Below are 18,109 nucleotides of genomic sequence, written 5' to 3'. Positions count from 1 at the left end.
ATTAGTACTGCTGCAGTTCTATATTTTAGCATTTAACCCTTTTAAGTGCCACAGAACATACATACTTTTATCCACAGAATGTAAATTCTAAGTGAGCAGAGGTAGGGATCAAGCAGGCCCTTGGGTGTGATTGCTCAGGGGCCACTAGGCAACAGTAGGCATGTGCAAACTACATGCCTGCTGTTGCCTGCACGCACAATATGTACACACACATTCTTGCACAGTTTTGTGCCTTTTTTTTGTTTTTTTTGCCTCAAAAATAGTTTTATCGCCATTGTGAATAGCAATGCAGTGCGCCATATAGTTTGCTAAATTGATGCATACTGTGCATCAAACAGTGGCATTCATATTTAGGATGTTTTATGCTGGAGTGATATGAAATATGGGGTAAATTGCAAGCTTTGAAAAATAGCTACATTAAGCTTAGCTTTGCCATAGAAAGGCTCATTTAAGATTTGGCAGAATGTGTATTTTCTGAAAATGAGGTTTTCTGCTGTCATACTTATTTGCCACTTTACCTCACGTATATAGTAGAAATAGATGTATATAAAATGTTTGTGCTAACTTCTTTTGGGTCTTTTAATGGCAGATAATCCTATGCACATTGGGTATCAAACTGTTCAGTGAACCCATGGTTTCATATTTAGGATGTTTTATCTTGGTACCTAATGTTGTGTGGGAGATAAGGTGCTTGAAAGTGGAAGGTTTTGGGCAATTTTTACAAATTTTTCATACATTTTTATAGAAACCCCTAAGTTCATAAACGCATTACTGTTACTTAGGAATAGAAATACATGGTTATTCATTTTGGATTCGGTAGAATGTGTACTTTTCAAAAATATATGGTTTCCTGGGGTAAACCTAATGATCCAGGATTTTTTCTTTGAAAATTGGGTAATTTGCAGCTCTTGGAGTTTTTGGTCCACAGAAGCCAGTCTCCATAAAACTACACATATCTGGTATTTGCACGTTCAAGAGACATTAAGCTTTTCAAATAAGTTTAATTTTTGTCATTATAATAAAATATTTTTTCTTGTATAAATCTCTATATCATGAAAAACAATCCTTCCCTTTTTTTTTTATTTTTGATTTAGTGTTCTAAATTTTGTTTCAGAAGTGAAAATACAAAAAAAGGCAGATTTAGGAAGCTTAGGTTCTCATGAAAAAAGGGTCTGGCAAAAATTCTACTGGCACTTAAAGGGTTAAACAATCTGCTTTAATTTAACAGATTCTCTTGGGACTGAAATATGAGTAAAAAGGGGCTTGAGTACAAAGAAACAACCCCAAATGAGAAACACACAGTGTATGCGCGTGTACATGGGACAAGCCATGAAACTTGCTGGGCATATGTGATGTTGCTTAGATCTTCTGCCTTGGTACGTTTGGCAGTATTGAAAGTTGCCATTTCCAAGCAAATGCTGTGTATGCTACAGGCTGGGAAGTGTGACCAGCTCAGTGTTTTATAGATGATGCTTGAAGTTGTACCATATCGCAAGCAAATGTACCATATCGCAAAATGCAGATTGTTGATTCATGTATTTAATGGCTAAAGGGTTAAATTGTTTTGACTTCAGCTCCCTTCCTTGTCCTTATTCTCCTCCTCTACCCCTCCCAAGACTAAATGGGGGAAGCTGACCTCCCTCCGAGGGGTCACCTGGTTCTTCTTTATTTATCCCTGCTGTGAAACAAAAATTGTCTTTTGTTGCTAACACACATACATCTTATCTTCTCTGCCCAAATCCTATCCTCCCTCTCCTATTATGGTTTAATGAGCGTTCTGGTGAGCAATTCAGCCCTTTCTTGAGCCACCAAGCCTGCATGTCTGCGCCTAGTAGTGTGGAATATAGATAAAGATAGAAGTGCCACTAAAAGTTTAGCTACCAATGTGAAATTTTTGTATCTGCTTCCCGTTACCAAGCTGCCCTAAAGCAAATTTATTTTGTCATAAAATACGTTATGGCATGTCTTCTTGCATATGCAATGCAGGACATAGAACAATGCACTTCTGGAGCAGCCACGCATGCTGCATATCAAATGGAAAGAGCAACTGAGGTGAACTGTGCTACGTCTTCCATGTTCCGGAATATTAACAGGATAGACAGTATGCGTTGCATCATCGTATTGCATTGGGCTGTAAAGTCACTACAGCTACTGTGACCAAGTTGGAAAGCATTCTTTGCTCTTTGTCTGTCAATTGTAAACCCTTTATTGTTGTTCCTTTATTTTGTATGGTAATGAAGAAAGTAATTTGGCCAGTTACTCATCGCTATTATATGTACACCAGCCTACCCAATCCTAAATCTGTAGAAAAGCAGCTGTATAGTTCTTAATTGCATAGAATTACTTTGACTTGCTTGTAGAGATCCTTTTACTTTTTCGTCATGCTGATTTGTGTATCTGCTTCCTGTATTAAACAGGAATATAATTATTTATTTTTGGTAGTGCCATGCTAAGAGATATTGTAATATTGGGAGACTTTTTTTTCTTTCAGCTGTTCTCTCTTGTATATCTGTTTGGTGGTGTTTTCTTAAAGTTTGTGACTATCTCAAGTTTAAAAAAATAAATTATGAAAAAAAGTATGAACTGCTTAAGTACATGCATTTGGTACTGCTGAATGTAAGAAATACATGTTCTGTCCATCTAGTTGGTTTGAAAGTAATTTTATATAAATGCAAATTTTCAGCCCCACCAACAAAGACAGATAGTTTTCGGTCGGCTGGTCAACCCTGCTGTTTTAATCACAAGGACTAATGTGTCTTTCAAATTTCTCTCACCCCACGCTCTGTTGCCTCTTTTCTCCAACAAGAACAGCTTACTGCAAAAACCTTGTTGCCCCATCTTGCCTTTTCCTCACTACCAAGAGGTCCCTTGTGGCAGTCTCTGTATTTCTATAGCCGTATATTTTCACATCCCTGTGCATTACCTGCTGTGCAGGCTGGGGATTTGTCCTTCATAGATTTTTTTTCCACAGCCATACAGATTAAGTCACGTCCATACCCCATGAGTTCTCTTTTGAGTACACACATTAATACTGTGATAATGTGATTATTGCTGTTCTAGTGATTTAGGTTTATGTTGTTCTAATGACCTAGGTTTATATAAAAAAAAAAAAAAAAAAAAAAAACCTCTATATTACATGTGTCTGACAAATTTGATTAATTTATTAAAAGCTTTATTGACTTTTTTTTAGTGAACAAACCTAATGAAACTGTCTGCTTTTGTATAGAGATGGCCCAAATCCTTGAATTTTAAATTGGCTTGAGACCAGGTTCTCCACAACAATTCAGTTTAGCCATAGGGGCATACTTATTAGTGTGTAAGCCAACATCACTGGTGAAGTTACACATAACAACCAATGAACGGTCACTTACAGTGGAGGAAATAATTATTTGACCCCTCACTGATTTTGTAAGTTTGTCCAATGACAAAGAAATGAAAAGTCTCAGAACAGTATCATTTCAATGGTAGGTTTATTTTAACAGTGGCAGATAGCACATCAAAAGGAAAATCGAAAAAATAACTTTAAATAAAAGATAGCAACTGATTTGCATTTCATTGAGTGAAATAAGTTTTTGAACCTCTACCAACCATTAAGAGTTCTGGCTCCCACAGAGTGGTTAGACACTTCTACTCAATTAGTCAACCTCATTAAGGACACCTGTCTTAACTAGTCACCTGTATAAAAGACAACTGTCCACAGAATCAATCAAGCAGACTCCAAACTCTCCAACATGGGAAAGGCCAAAGAGCTGTCCAAGGATGTCAGAGACAAAATTGTAGACCTGCACAAGGCTGGAATGGGCTACAAAACCATTAGCAAGAAGCTGGGAGAGAAGGTGACAACTGTTGGTGCGATTGTTCGAAAATGGAAGGAGCACAAAATGACCATCAATCGACCTCGCTCTGGGGCTCCACGCAAGATCTCACCTCGTGGGCTGTCAATGATTCTGAGAAAGGTGAAAAAGCATCCTAGAACTACACGGGAGGAGTTAGTTAATGACCTCAAATTAGCAGGGACCACAGTCACCAAGAAAACCATTGGAAACACATTACACCGCAATGGATTAAAATCCTGCAGGGCTCGCAAGGTCCCCCTGCTCAAGAAGGCACATGTGCAGGCCCGTCTGAAGTTTGCCAATGAACACCTGAATGATTCTGTGAGTGACTGGGAGAAGGTGCTGTGGTCTGATGAGACCAAAATAGAGCTCTTTGGCATTAACTCAACTCGCTGTGTTTGGAGGAAGAAAAATGCTGCCTATGACCCCCAAAACACCGTCCCCACCGTCAAGCATGGGGGTGGAAACATTTTGCTTTGGGGGTGTTTTTCTGCTAAGGGCACAGGACAACTTATTCGCATTAACGGGAAAATGGACGGAGCCATGTATCGTGAAATCCTGAACGACAACCCCCTTCCCTCTGCCAGGAAACTGAAAATGGGTCGCGGATGGGTGTTCCAGCACGACAATGACCCAAAACATACAGCAAAGGCAACAAAGGAGTGGCTCAAGAAGAAGCACATTAAGGTCATGGAGTGGCCTAGTCAGTCTCCGGACCTTAATCCAATAGAAAACCTATGGAGGGAGCTCAAGCTCAGAGTTGCACAGAGACAGCCTCGAAACCTTAGGGATTTAGAGATGATCTGCAAAGAGGAGTGGACCAACATTCCTCCTAAAATGTGCGCAAACTTGGTCATCAATTACAAGAAACGTTTGACCTCTGTGCTTGCAAACAAGGGTTTTTCCACTAAGTATTAAGTCTTTTTTTGTTCGAGGGTTCAAAAACTTATTTCACTCAATGAAATGCAAATCAGTTGCTATCTTTTATTTAAAGTTATTTTTTCGATTTTCCTTGTGATGTGCTATCTGCCACTGTTAAAATAAACCTACCATTGAAATGATACTGTTCTGAGACTTTTCATTTCTTTGTCATTGGACAAACTTACAAAATCAGTGAGGGGTCAAATAATTATTTCCTCCACTGTACATGTTAGAAAACAAAAGCAAATATCTGATCATCAGTGATGTTTACTTACACACTAATAAATATACCCTATAGTATAAACCAGTGTTCTTAGCAACTAGATTGTTTGAGATGACCCTTGGAACCCAAGACTAGGTATAAAATAATATTGCATTGTTTATCATAAAATTAAATGCCTATTAAAGAGTCATGGGGCACACCCTAAACAGCAGAAGGACCTATTTTGGGTTAAATTGCATTTATTAGTACTACTACTGGCAGTAGGCATTGCTTACAGGACAACATTACATGTGCATCTTTTACTCTTTGTTTATTTAATATCTGTTTCATGTCACCTAAATTAAAAAACAATCCTTAAAGACATCCATGTTGACAGTGTACAAAAGCTTAAGACAGAATTCTAAAAGTAGGTTTATACAAGAATATATGAATAAGACCATATACACCATCTTGGTAATGTCAAGAATAACAGTGACTGTCTGTGATGATGGGCAACATCTTGTGCTTCATGTGGGAATTAGGGCCAACTGTGCGGGTATAATCGAACAACCAACTCTGCCAGAGTAGAACTGGAGAAAACACTGGGTATAAACAGGGCGTCTTTCAGTCCTCATGACCTGTCCATTGATATCCAAGTTTTAAACTTTTACACAGGGCTACTTCCACTATCCACTATGTAATTCTAAGGGCAGATTTATAAAACACGAGTTCGAATCCCGAATGGGAAAAATTCGGATTGGAAACGAAAATTTCTGAAGATTGTAAATATTACGAAAATGCTTACGAAAAAATCGTATTAGTCACGATAATATCGTATTGGCGATCCGAAAGTCGCAGAATTTTTGTCCCGAACCATTGTAAACAGCGACAGAGCCTTTCCGAATTTTTCGCACGGACGTTTGAAAAAAATCGCGCGGGCGCGAAAAAATCGGCAAGAATACGCTTGGAGCGTTCGGGTCTTGGTAAATCTCCCCCTATGTATGTATGTATAACTTTATTAAGCGCCACAATGGTACGCAGCGCTGTACAGTCTTACAGAATACAAAATTACACACAGGGAGGACAAGTGATATAATAAATATATATATATATATATATATATATATTGTAATATTTAAAGTGGTATGAGACACAGTAGGAAGGAAGTCCCTGCCCCGTAGAGCTTACAATCTTAGTGTGTGAAACTACATTGCCATTATTCTCACCAGGTGTTAAGCCTTTTCGCTTTTGGTATTAGGTCTGGGCAGTGTATAATATCAGTACAGGTATAGGACCCATTATCCAGAATGCTTGGGATAAGGGCTCTTTCTGTAATTTGGATCTCAATACCTTAAGTCTACTAAAAAATCAATTAAAACATTCATTAAACCCAATGGTATTTTTTTTTGCATCCAATAAGGATTATTTATATCTTAGTAGGGATCAATTACAAGGTACTGTTTTATTTATTTCTACATAGAAAAAGGAAATCCGTTTAAAGGAAATCCGTCTATGGGAGACGGGCTTTCCGTAATTCGGAGCTTTCTGGATAACTGGTTTCCAGATAAGGGGTCCGATACCTGTACCAGAAGATCAGCAGTATCTGCCTGTTCTTTGCTATTTCCTGCACTTGTTGTTCTGATTACATATACCAGGCATATAGGCCGCTCCAGTTGCCACATTGCCTTACATGTTTGTTTTTTTGTTTTTTTTAATAAGCATGCAAGGCAGTATTGGAACTTGAGTCTTAGGGTACTGGCACACGGGGAGATTTGTTGCCTCTGGTAATTCTGCGCTACTGTGGGCGACACCTTTTGAAAATGCCTTCCCCTTTATTTACTTCTAGGAGCCAATACCTTTGAATCAGTTCTTCTTAGTTCTGTTTGATCATCTATTTCATAGCAAAGTCTATTGTGCAAATAAGGCTTTTAGGTGTTTTAATTGTGGGACCATTACAAATATTTAGAGCAAAACTTAACATTTTAGTTTTAATCCCCTCATGCACAGATTTTGGTTAGACTGAGTGTAACACTTATTTTACAGGCAGCTGCTCTCACCTCATTCCATCTCTTGTAACCAATTAAAGAATTTGCTTAAAACCCCCAGCTGATATTTTGGTTTATTATTTGAAACTGATAGCATGCTTCTCTGTTCTACACTTTAGCACAACTTGTTTCTTTTGATATTATTTATTTTTTTTTTTTTAAGCAGCAGGGCTATACTGTTTAGTTTGTTTTCTGAACACCAAGGAGAATATTTACATGAAACATTTTATGCCCCAAAAGGTTATAGAAGTGGTGTAAAATAGCATATTTATTAGGGATGCACCAAATCCTCAAAGATTCGGTCGAATACTGAACTGAAGAGAACAAATGAATGAAACATTTTCAATTTCTGTGTTTTATAGGGTAAAAAGTCACATCATTTTAAGGATTCGGTTCAGCCAGGCATGTGGATTTGGCAGAAACTGCTGAAAAAAGGCCGGATCTAGGCCACATTTAGAGCCTAAGTCACTTAGGGGTGCCTAACATTTTGGCACCCCAAGTGACTAATAGCTTACCTTTTACCCCGGGCTGGTGCCCCTGTTAAGAGAGAACAGCACCAGCCCGGGGTAGCTGCGAGCGCTTCCTTCTTAAGAACTTAAACAACAAAGTTGGCTTTTCACTCTACAGCGCATGCGCCGGCCCAGGGAATTCAAAGCAGAAGAAACACGGAAAAAGGAAGCGCTCGCTACAGGTACCCCGGGCTGGTGCGGTTTTCTCCTAACGGGGGCACCAGCCCGGGGTACTAGGTAAGCAATTTAAAATCACTTGGGGGTGCCTAACATTTTGGCACCCCCAAGTGCCTAAGCCTTTCCATCTCCTTTAAAGAAGAAGGAAAGGTCGAGAACGCTGAGGGGGTGGCGAAAGTTAGGCATCCTTTGCTGATAAGAACCCCCAGCCGGGGCAGTTTTCAGCTAATACGAGCACTGGCACTGGGTATCATTAAAGTAAAATCCCTGGGGGTGCCAAATGTTTGGCACCCCAAGCTTTCTCCCCCTTCTCCTCTTTAATGGAGGAGATAGTGTTGCTTTATAGTGTTTGGACAGGTATTGGGCAATTCAAAGCCATAAATTATAGCTTCAACAAAAAACCTTTAAGCATTCATGTTTATTTGGTGTCTGTAAAACGAAGTGACTGACTGTATGCTTCCCTAAAATATACAGAGAAATAGACTTTATGCTTTTTGTGCAATCCTGTGAAATGTAACATCCGTCTGTGTGTTTTGAGGTCTGTCCCCCCAAAAATGTACTGTATATGTGGTATTGTCATAAAAGTGTTTAGCCAGTGGCAATGAAATAAACTTTTTTTTTTTTTTTCCAAAAGGAAAGAAAACAGTATTTTGAGCCATAAATTTCATGTCATTGATTGTAACGTATGTAAATTAAAAGGGCCCATAATCCTTTCTTATATGTAAAGCCATGTTTTATGCCAAATAATCAGTTGCCCTATTTATAAAGTGGTGTATTTTGAGTTCCTCAGTACATCAGACTAATGTTGTAATTTACACAATTTTTTTCACTAACATGGTGAAAGGTGGCAAAGAAATTCTGGTCTTAAAATTGGCACATTCCAAAAATGAATACCTGACGTTATTTGAAAATCCAGAAATCCAACCTCCTCTGTTCTTTATAATTCACCATTGCAGTTCAACTGAGGTTTTTAGATTAGGTTTCAGGAAGGGCATACAAATTTGTTGTCTTCATTCTTTTGTTTATTCCCACCCGATGTTTACGCCATAGGCAGAATCTGTCCCCTTTTTATTCACACACCCTCAGTGCAGAGTAGTAGAATGACACAATGATACCGATACCATCCTTCTGACCTAAGGAGATCATTCAGTTTACATTGAAGAATTTCCTTGGCTCTCTCTGAACATAAACCCACCCATATTCATGCCATATTACGTTCTTCCATTGATGTTCAGTCTTTGACGTTGCATTTTCACACGTTTGTTTTAGTTGCAAATACACCATAAATATTTTCTTTTAAAAATGACCCATTTTAACTTTTTTATTGCATGAAGCTAATCTTGAGGGCACTATCATAACCCTATTGCAGCTATAGTGTCTATTATCTAGAAAGCTCCAAAATACTGGAAACCCATTTCCCACAGGGTTCGAGTTAAACAAAAACTTTGTTTTGACTGACTTTTCACTCTAATGGGCGCCCTGTAAACTAAGCTAGATACATGCAAGTAAGCTATGCATCTTGATGGGGGAGTGTTGATGCTTTTTTAATGTTTAAATGCTCTGTAGCAGCTGCAAGCCCTGGTGATTCCTATTATGGTAACCCCCATAGGCCCCAAGCCTTCCACATAATAGGTACCTGTAACATTTTGCCATTAAAATGTAATGTAAAACCAATAGCACATCTGCTTATTGGTCTTTTTAGGAATTTATTGCTTATAATTCTGCCTATGGTTCTTTCAAGCCTTGGGCCCACAGGGTTGATATTCACACCAGCAATGTTGCCTCTAAGCTGTGCATGCACACACAGAATTGTACATGAAAACACAATTGTTTTATTATATGTATATTTATGAACTGAGCACATAGTTTTAAAAAATTTGCGCACAAGTTTAAAATGTGCACCTATAGCCGATAAAGTATGAGGGAACATTGCACACAAGGGACTTGTTGACTGCTAAAAACAGAATGGAAATGTCATCTCAACTGTCGCTTTTATGCAGACACAAACCTTTGCTACCTAGTTTAGGTTAAATCGTTCTATTAAAACTCGCTCTTTCCTCTTGTAAATTGTAAAAAGTGTTAAATTGTATGATGCTACCGTTGGCCCTCAGTCATCTTCAATAGGCCAACATTTGCCTCTGGTCCTCCACCTGCTAAATGATCTCAGCCCTCAGAGGCCGTCATAAGATACTGGAACTACATAAGGCTTTTGTGTTGAGGCAGGTTGCAGTGCAAATTGTGTGCAGTAAATGCTGGGAATGTTTATAAGGTGAAAGAATGTCCCTCTGCTGCCTACACAGCAGCCTTTGTGATACATTGCAAAGGGATGGATTAAATCGCCAAAGAAGGGCTGGGTGACATTGATATATTTTGAGAGCAGTATTGACTAGTGCACCTGTTCAGCATTTAAATGCAGAAAACCTGTTGTTTATGTGCACCTCTTTCTAAATTTATAAAGCACCAGCTCCATAGCATGGCACAAAGAAACCAAGCACAGTGCCGACACAAACGTGTACACCGTGATACATTAGAATTTCAGGATCTGCTGAATGAGATCTCAGTCTTGTTTAGAAGATTTAACAGTCGATTGCCAGTTCTATTGTCATTTGTACTGTGCTTTATACGTGCACTTCTAAAGTTTTATTTAAAATGATTGACTTAACCAATAAAATCTATACCCCTAATTCTTATTACAATACTTATTTCAATTACTGAGCCAACTGTATCACCTCTAACATAAGAGGGAAGGTCTTTTTTTTTTTTTTTTTTTTTTTTTTTTTTTTTTTATATAGTGTACTGGCCTGTGTACATCTTTTTATATCTCCCTTACTGCAGTTGTTGTGTCTGCTAAAATGTGTTTTCTTATATTGCCATGATTTCTATTTTATAAACCTGAAATGATTTAATTATTCAGACACATTCAGTTATGGTATTCTCTTTGTGTGAATGCAATGCATGGAGTTTAGTATAGTTTTTTTTTTTTTTTAAGAAAAGTATTAAAGCATATCATTATTGTAACATATATGCATCTACATTCCGTGTTTTTGTAGGTGTTTCTAATGCCCTGAGGTGCTGTTAATTAAACATACAAAGTTTCTGCTGGAAAGGGTTAGACCGGAGTGGCAGTTAAGGCAGAGGGGTCGGCTTTGTTTGCTTCATAGTTTCAGCCACATGAGCTCGCTGTTTTACCTTTTCCAAACCGCTGTAAAGTTTTGTAGGGAACAAATCATATTCTTAGCAGTCAGAGGGACTCTTATGTATTCACATGAAAATCAACTATCCTGGGCTATGGAATAAGGGAAAATAGGCACTCAAAAAAAGCCAGCTGACACTTAAGCGAGGAGGTCACTGTCCCCAGCAGCTGCATGGTGCCCGTGGGTGCACTTGAGCATGGCCTGAGGGCAAAAACAAGCAGGGGGGAGGGATTCAGTGGGAGAGGTTTGATTAATGCTTGGCCTGCTGGCTTTTGGATAGGGGTAATTTAGCTCAGATGGGCTTCAGCAGCCCATGAATCAAAAGCTGTCAGTACAAGGCTAAAGACGGAGTGAGGAGCATTGTAAGTGTGCCTCCTTGTGACCCCTGCTGGCCTACGGGTCAAGTGGGCTAGATATTTCTGAAGAGTTGATTTAGTGGAGCAGTTAGGAGCGCTTGCTAGAGGGTGGAGAGGAGGCTTATGAGAGGTGCAGTCATGCACATGAAATATAACACAAACATGATGAGCATATCCTTCTTTTAACCCTTCCCACAGTGACAACTTTAAGAGGCCATTGCTTGTCAGCTTATCTGGCTTTGTTGCTGCTCAAGGCCGGTTTTTCAGGTTTTTTTCCACAAATGGTTCTTCAGAAAAAAAAAACTTAATGGGTTTTTTTTGGTCACTTTTAAAGTTATTAATGTTAGAGTATTTTAACATGGTCTATTTTACGACTAATAGAGCTGATTCTTGTGGTATGACCAACCCGCCAACCCCCCCAAAAATGTCACTGGTTAAGGTTACTTGAATGTTTTATTAAAAACTCACACACAGTTTATGCTTGCTGTGTGTGTTTCAGCACATGATGGTTCATTTAAAAAAAAATAAAATGAAACAAGGCATGTTGCATCTGCGGTCTTCTCAGGTTCTCTTTACTTTATAAAGAGATTCACAGCAGAAAATAATTCTGTGGGACTCTACAGGCCTCATACCCAAAATGTCAATGCAGAGAACCTGGGAATAAGACGTGGTTTATATGATATAACCCTACTGACAAATCTGTGTGCAAAGGTGAAAAACACATATCCCAGTCATTATACTGCGCTTACCCATGGCTCCGCAAAGAAATGCATGGAATACAGACAAAAGTACCCCAGTTCCAGTGTTCTCAATTTTCATGCTGGTGATTTTAGCTTGGTTAGAGGGACAGTATACACTCCATTTCAACATGGGCTTAATGAATAAGGCTTGTGCTGAACATACTTTTTGCCTGTTTTAATTAGGAAATATCTATGATATCGGTTATTTCTGGCATGAAACAAAAATAAGAAGCCACTTTTACTGTCGCAGTTCCTGTTCCACAGAAAGCCAGAAGCTTTAAGCAAACTTTTAGTATGTTATAGAATTACATATTCTAAGCAATTTTTTTAATTGGACTTCATTATTTATTTTTTGTTTTTTGAATTATTTGCCTTCTACTTCCAGCTGTAGACCAGCAGCTGGGAAAATGTGTGTTGTTGTTGTTGTTGTTGTTGTTGGTGTGTTTTTTTTTTTTTTTTTTCTTAAATAGGCAGAATGTAATTGCTACACAAGTAGCCCCTTTATAGGTCCCTGGTAAGGCCTCACCTTGAGTATGCAGTGCAGTTTTGGGCTCCAGTCCTTAAGAAGGATATTAATGAGCTGGAGAAAGTGCAGAGACGTGCAACTAAACTGGTAAAGGGGATGGAAGATTTAAACTATGAGGTGAGACTGTCGAGGTTGTATTCTCTGGAAAAGAGGCGCTTGCGAGGGGACATGATTACTCTGTACAAGTACATTAGAGGGGATTATAGGCAGTTGGGGGATGTTCTTTTTTTCTCATAAAAACAATCAACGCACCAGAGGTCACCCCTTTAGATGAGAGGAACGGAGCTTCCATTTGAAGCAGCGTAGGGGGTTTTTCACGGTGAGGGCAGTGAGGCTGTGGAATGCCCTTCCTAGTGATGTGGTAATGGCAGACTCTGTTAATGCCTTTAAAGGAACAGTAACACCAAAAAATGAAAGCTTTAAAGTAATAAATATATAATGCACTGTTGCCCTGCACTGGTAAAACTGGTGTGTTTGCTACAGTAACGCTACTATAATTTATATAATAAGCTGCTGTGTAGCCCCGGGGGCAGCCATTCAAGCTGGAAAAAAGGAGAAAAGGCACAGGTTACATAGCAGATAACAGATAAGTTCTGTAGAATACAATAGGGTTTTATCTGTTATCTGCTATGTGCCTGTGCCTTTTCTCCTTTGAATGGCTGCCCCCATGGCTATATAGCAGCTTATTTATATAAATTATAGTAGACTTTCTGAAGTAAACACTCAACTTTTACCAGTGCAGGGGAGCAGCACATTATATTTTAGTTACTTTTATACACTTTCATTTTTTGGTGTTACTGTTCCTTTAAGAGGGGCCTGGATGAGTTCTTGAGCAATCAGAATATCCAAGGCTATTGTGATACTAATATCTACAGTTAGTACTAGTGGTTGTATATATAGTTTATGTATGTGAGTGTATAGATTGGTAGGTGGGGGTTAGGTGTGCTGGGTTTACTTGGATGGGTTGAACTTGATGGACACTGGTCATTGTTCAACCCTATGTAACTATGTAAGTAAAGGTATTTTAGGTGTAAACTGTCCCTTTAAAGAAACTTCTAGAGAAGCAGGTTGCTGCTCAACATGTTTTTTCCCCATAACCTTAAACTTTGCTTATCTCGCCACTTTGATTATTTTTTATGAACAGATTTATTCACTTATTGGCTGTAAATCTATTTAATTATTTTGTTACAAGAGGAATATGTGAATTTGTCCTTTTTGGTTTATTCATTCACTGGGGGACTGGGGTTTTGGCATAATGGATTCTCTGAGACAATTCCGACAGGGGTATTAATATATGAGAAAAGAACTCAGTGTGGCTGTATGCACAAGGCTGAGATTGCAAGCAGGGAGCCCAAAGGCTCAGATTAAGTGGGCTCTCTATAGCAAGTGTACATTACAATGGGATATTTGATTGTTGATAAGGTAGAGTGGCTTTTTGATGCAAATTAATTTGTTTGCCCTGGGTATGTAGATGGCTGTTTTTATATTCTCTGATTTATATTGATGCCATTTGGTTTGGAAGGTGCATACAAGAGACAAGAAGCTGCCTTTCAGATACACTTGGAGGCACATTTGCTGGTGTTTTCACTGAAGCAGTTTTTCTTTAGAACATGTTACACAGTGCCAATTGTGCATCCTGCTCTCTACATATTAAGAGGAAGGTGTTGATACCCCATAAATGTGATCGACTTGAGGCATCAGCAGACTGGTGTCTCTAGAAATGAGCAATGGCATGGCTTTACCACCCAGGTACAGAGTGAAGCCCTTTCTGCTTGGGCATCTTGCTAATCTGTTAATGGAGGCAACTAAAGTAAACTACAGAGTATATCATAAAGAAATTGACTAATGAAACACTTTTTAAAAGATGCAGCTGGTAAATTGTATACATTATATTCTCTTGTTGTTCAGAAAATAAATCTTGTTTGTATCCTCTTTGCAGTTATCTGCTATGTAGACTAGTATGCCAAGCTACAGCAGAAACTACAGAGTATTCACTGTTCTAAATACCTCCTTCGACTCCTCATGATCATGATAACGTTCTGTACAGTCATGGTGGCTCCCTATTTAAACAAATAAAAAATGTTTCAACAATAAGTAGTTATCTTATATCCTTCACTTGTGTGCAAGGACATGGTCAGGCTGTTGGGAAATTTATATAAGAAAAAATGGAATCCTGAGCACTTTGTGTTTAAGTGAGACTGGGTGAGAATCACGGCACTGAGGGGTAGAAGAAGGCTCTGTATCAGAAATATGCCAGCTAACCTTTCCTATGTTTATGCAACTTTTTGCCCAATTTTTTTTTTTCTTTATAAAGTAAATAATAGTTATAAAAAAAAAAAATAAAAATAGGTTTAAAAAATAAAACCTATATTTATTTAGATATTTTTGTGAACCAAGCTTGTCTACTCTTCCCTCATTAAGCTGAACTTTTCCCTACTTTCACTTTTCCCTACTAGAGTGAAGATGATGAGAAGCTGAAGAAAAGGAAGGAACGTTTTGGTATAGTGACCAGCTCTGCGTCAGTCACTGATGATACCGAGGTAAGATTACATTCAAGTTTGGGCTGATCAAATCCTTTTCTAAATAAAGAAACTAGGATATTTCTGCATCAATAAAGGTTTAACAAGCCCATATTTTTTATTGTGGCTTATGATTTGCCTTCATTTTATGCAGTACTGGCTAATTGTGATCATGTCCTAGTGTTTACATACCTTGTTATAATGTAATTACTCTCTTAACTGACTTATCAACATATTGCTATATACAAGAACATGCCTGTCCACCCTCATCTCTATGGCAGTGTTGGATTTTTTGTTAGTTAAGGGATACAATTAATGCTGCCATAGTAAGGAGCCTGGCCAAAGGTAAGAGTAAATTTTACTTTAATATGCACAAATATATTATGCTCAGGTCTAGAGAGAGTAGAAAGTATTTTTACACTTTGTGCAAAGAGCATTGAATGCCCTAGAGTTGCTAGTTGAACAGGTATTGGAGGCAAATATAGAAATATAGGCACCCCATATCTATCGCTTTAACATTTTTTTTTGTGGATAGCCGATAAATGCCCTTTATAGTTCAGGTATATGATCGAATATCTGGAATGTTTGGGACAATGACAGACTAGGATGCCAGGGGCCACCAAAAAACCTTTATAACCTCGGCCCACTCTCTAAACTATTTTTCCTTCTCTCCTCACTCAGTATCCTGCATGTGTACTGTCTCTCTGCAACATTTGACATTCAAGACAAGTGACAGACTGTGCAGTAAATAAAGAATATATCTAGAGGCAAATTGCAACATGTTAGTTTAGCATGAGCAGGATAGCAGTGGCTTTTCTTTGACCTATTGTCCCTTTAGTGCCATAAATGGCAGTTTTGTCTCTGGATCATGCCCACAATGATTTGGCCCAGCCATTTGGCAGCAAAGGTGTTAAACCCGTTTGGATTTAGGATGAAGTACTGTGAAGGAGCCTTTAATGAATCCGATGTAATATACATGCTGCTTTTGTTTGGCCTCTCATACCTAAGTGGTGAAATCACTAGCTGCTTTCTTTCTCTTTTTTAAAGAACTCCCCAGTGTTTCCATTTTAAGTCTTACTGGAAGGTTTTCTCAATTGGTGTGTGCTTCTACCACCTTGTAATGAACTTTTCAGTCGGGTGCTATGCAGTCAGGGAACCCCTTGCTAAGGGTTTAGACTAATATCATAGAAAAAATAAGGCTGCAACACGTCCTTTTTGCTGGAAGGTTTTCTACATTTATTTCCTTCAAGTGGTAAATGCCTTCCAGTAGCGGCTTCCCTAAATAAAATGGCCAAGCTCACAAGCACTGCAGAATCCGTTCCTAGTTAGCGGCGGGATTGTCTGTAGAACAATGCGCAGCTTTGCCGCTGTCCGGCCTTTAACTCTCCTCTTTCTGTGCCCTTCATTGTCCTCATTTTTTTCCTTAAATGCCATTTTCCTATCAGTAGCATTAATAGCTAAAGTTTGGTGTTTTAAATGTGCAGTAAAACCCAGCTGGAAGTGGATTATGTGTGGTTAATGTAACTCATGCAGTGGGTTGTAAAACTGTGGAATGTGGGGTCAAATATGCACTCCTGACCCTCTGGATTGTGGTTACCTTGCACAAAAATGCGAGGGCTTCTGTCAGAAGTGTGAACTCCATGCCACAGAGAGCGGAGCCTTCTAACTGCCTCAGGTGGGGGAAGGCTGCCCAATTAGTCCCTATTGTGGGTCAAAGGGCGCCTTAGTTGGGGCTGCAAAGGGCGGAGGGAAATGAGAACAGGAAGCAGTATCCATAAAGTGCTCTCGGCCAGCTGTGTATTAACTTGTTCAACTTCTCAACAGCTGCTTTTATGGGGCGCTTTCACATGTTCTGCAAGTGTTAATGAAGATCCTCATACAGATTTCTAGCTGATCAACGCTGTTTTAGAGTAAAATGCGTTGAATATAATTTAAGTCCTTTTATTATCAGGGACAATGCTGTGCCACACTTAATTGGAAAATCTGTCATGTAGTCCATTTGTTATATAAAATGGGTCAGGTTTTATACTTTACTGTATATAGTGAATGGGTGCATCCCCGCAACACATGAAATTATTGTCCTTCATAAATAGCTGCACATTGTGTAGGTGCTATATAAAGGTTATGTACGGTTTACATCAGTTCTTGCCCCATGGGTACTTACACCCTCTCTATCACATTATTTTACTAATATTAATAATACTAACACCATTATATGAAGCACCAACACAATTCAAAGCACTGTGCGATATTGATAACCAGTATAAGAGGTACTGTGTGTTTCTAGAGTATTGGAGGAAAATAGGAGCACCCAGAGAAACCATACAAACTCCTCACCTTGCAATCAAACCTGGGCAAGGCGTCAATGCAAACCACTGAAGTACAAAGTAATGTTAATATATTTATCATTAGCGTAAAGGTAAATCTTTTTGGGCTCCACTTATTCCAGTTTACAGCCTCCCCCAAAGGTTGCCTGTCTCTGCCTTTTATATAAAATCACTTATGTCCTTTTTTTTTATCCCCAGGCAAAGAAGAGGAAAAGAGCAGAACGCTTTGGCATTGTCTAGCAGCCCCGCTTTAATCCACACTTTTTTTAGTTTTTCTGCCTTTTTTGTGCAACTCCCGAATGGTAAAATACTTCTGTTTTCAGTTTGCTTTTGGTTTTATAAAATTAACTTGTTTGTTTTGTTTTTTTAAAAACCATATGAAATTAAAGAAACTAAACTTGTTAATTGGTAACATGGTTGATTGGTATTTTTCTGACATCCATCACAGTATATTGTCTTCCAGACCAGTACATATTGTGTGGGATGACATGTGCACTTTTACACACTGCTACTACAATAAGGCCATTAACGTTTTTACGTGCCTGTTAGAAATAACCAGAGCTAATTACAAGTTGTCTTTTTATATATGTTTGCCAGTTCATTGCTTTATAACACTGACCTCAAGTTTTCACTTTCTCACCCTTTACCCACACTGGCCTTACCGCTGTGTGCTCAGTAGCCTTATTGCTTTAGCATCCGTGTGTCACAGTGACGGGTTCCTTTATCTGGCTGTCACTGATGATGTAGTCCGCAAAAG

General features: G+C 38.7%; 1 protein-coding gene across 2 annotated transcripts in view; it reads left to right on the top strand.

Annotated features, from left to right (window-relative positions):
• sarnp (SAP domain containing ribonucleoprotein) overlaps nucleotides 1–17,764 on the top strand; it is a 38,483-nt gene extending 20,719 nt beyond the window's left edge. For both annotated transcript variants that reach the window (NM_001016484.3, XM_012956973.2), the window contains exons 10-11: nucleotides 14,963–15,046; nucleotides 17,551–17,764. In NM_001016484.3, coding sequence (NP_001016484.1) covers nucleotides 14,963–15,046; nucleotides 17,551–17,592 — 126 coding nt within the window. In that variant the 3' untranslated portion in view covers nucleotides 17,593–17,764. The remainder of the gene's footprint in view (nucleotides 1–14,962; nucleotides 15,047–17,550) is intronic.
• Nucleotides 17,765–18,109: the final 345 nt, after the last annotated feature.

The sequence above is a fragment of the Xenopus tropicalis genome, chromosome 2, assembly GCF_000004195.4.
Source record: "Xenopus tropicalis strain Nigerian chromosome 2, UCB_Xtro_10.0, whole genome shotgun sequence".
Taxonomy (NCBI): domain Eukaryota; kingdom Metazoa; phylum Chordata; class Amphibia; order Anura; family Pipidae; genus Xenopus; species Xenopus tropicalis.
The sequence above is the reverse complement of the archived record's forward strand: the minus strand, read 5'-3'. Positions and strand labels throughout refer to the sequence as shown.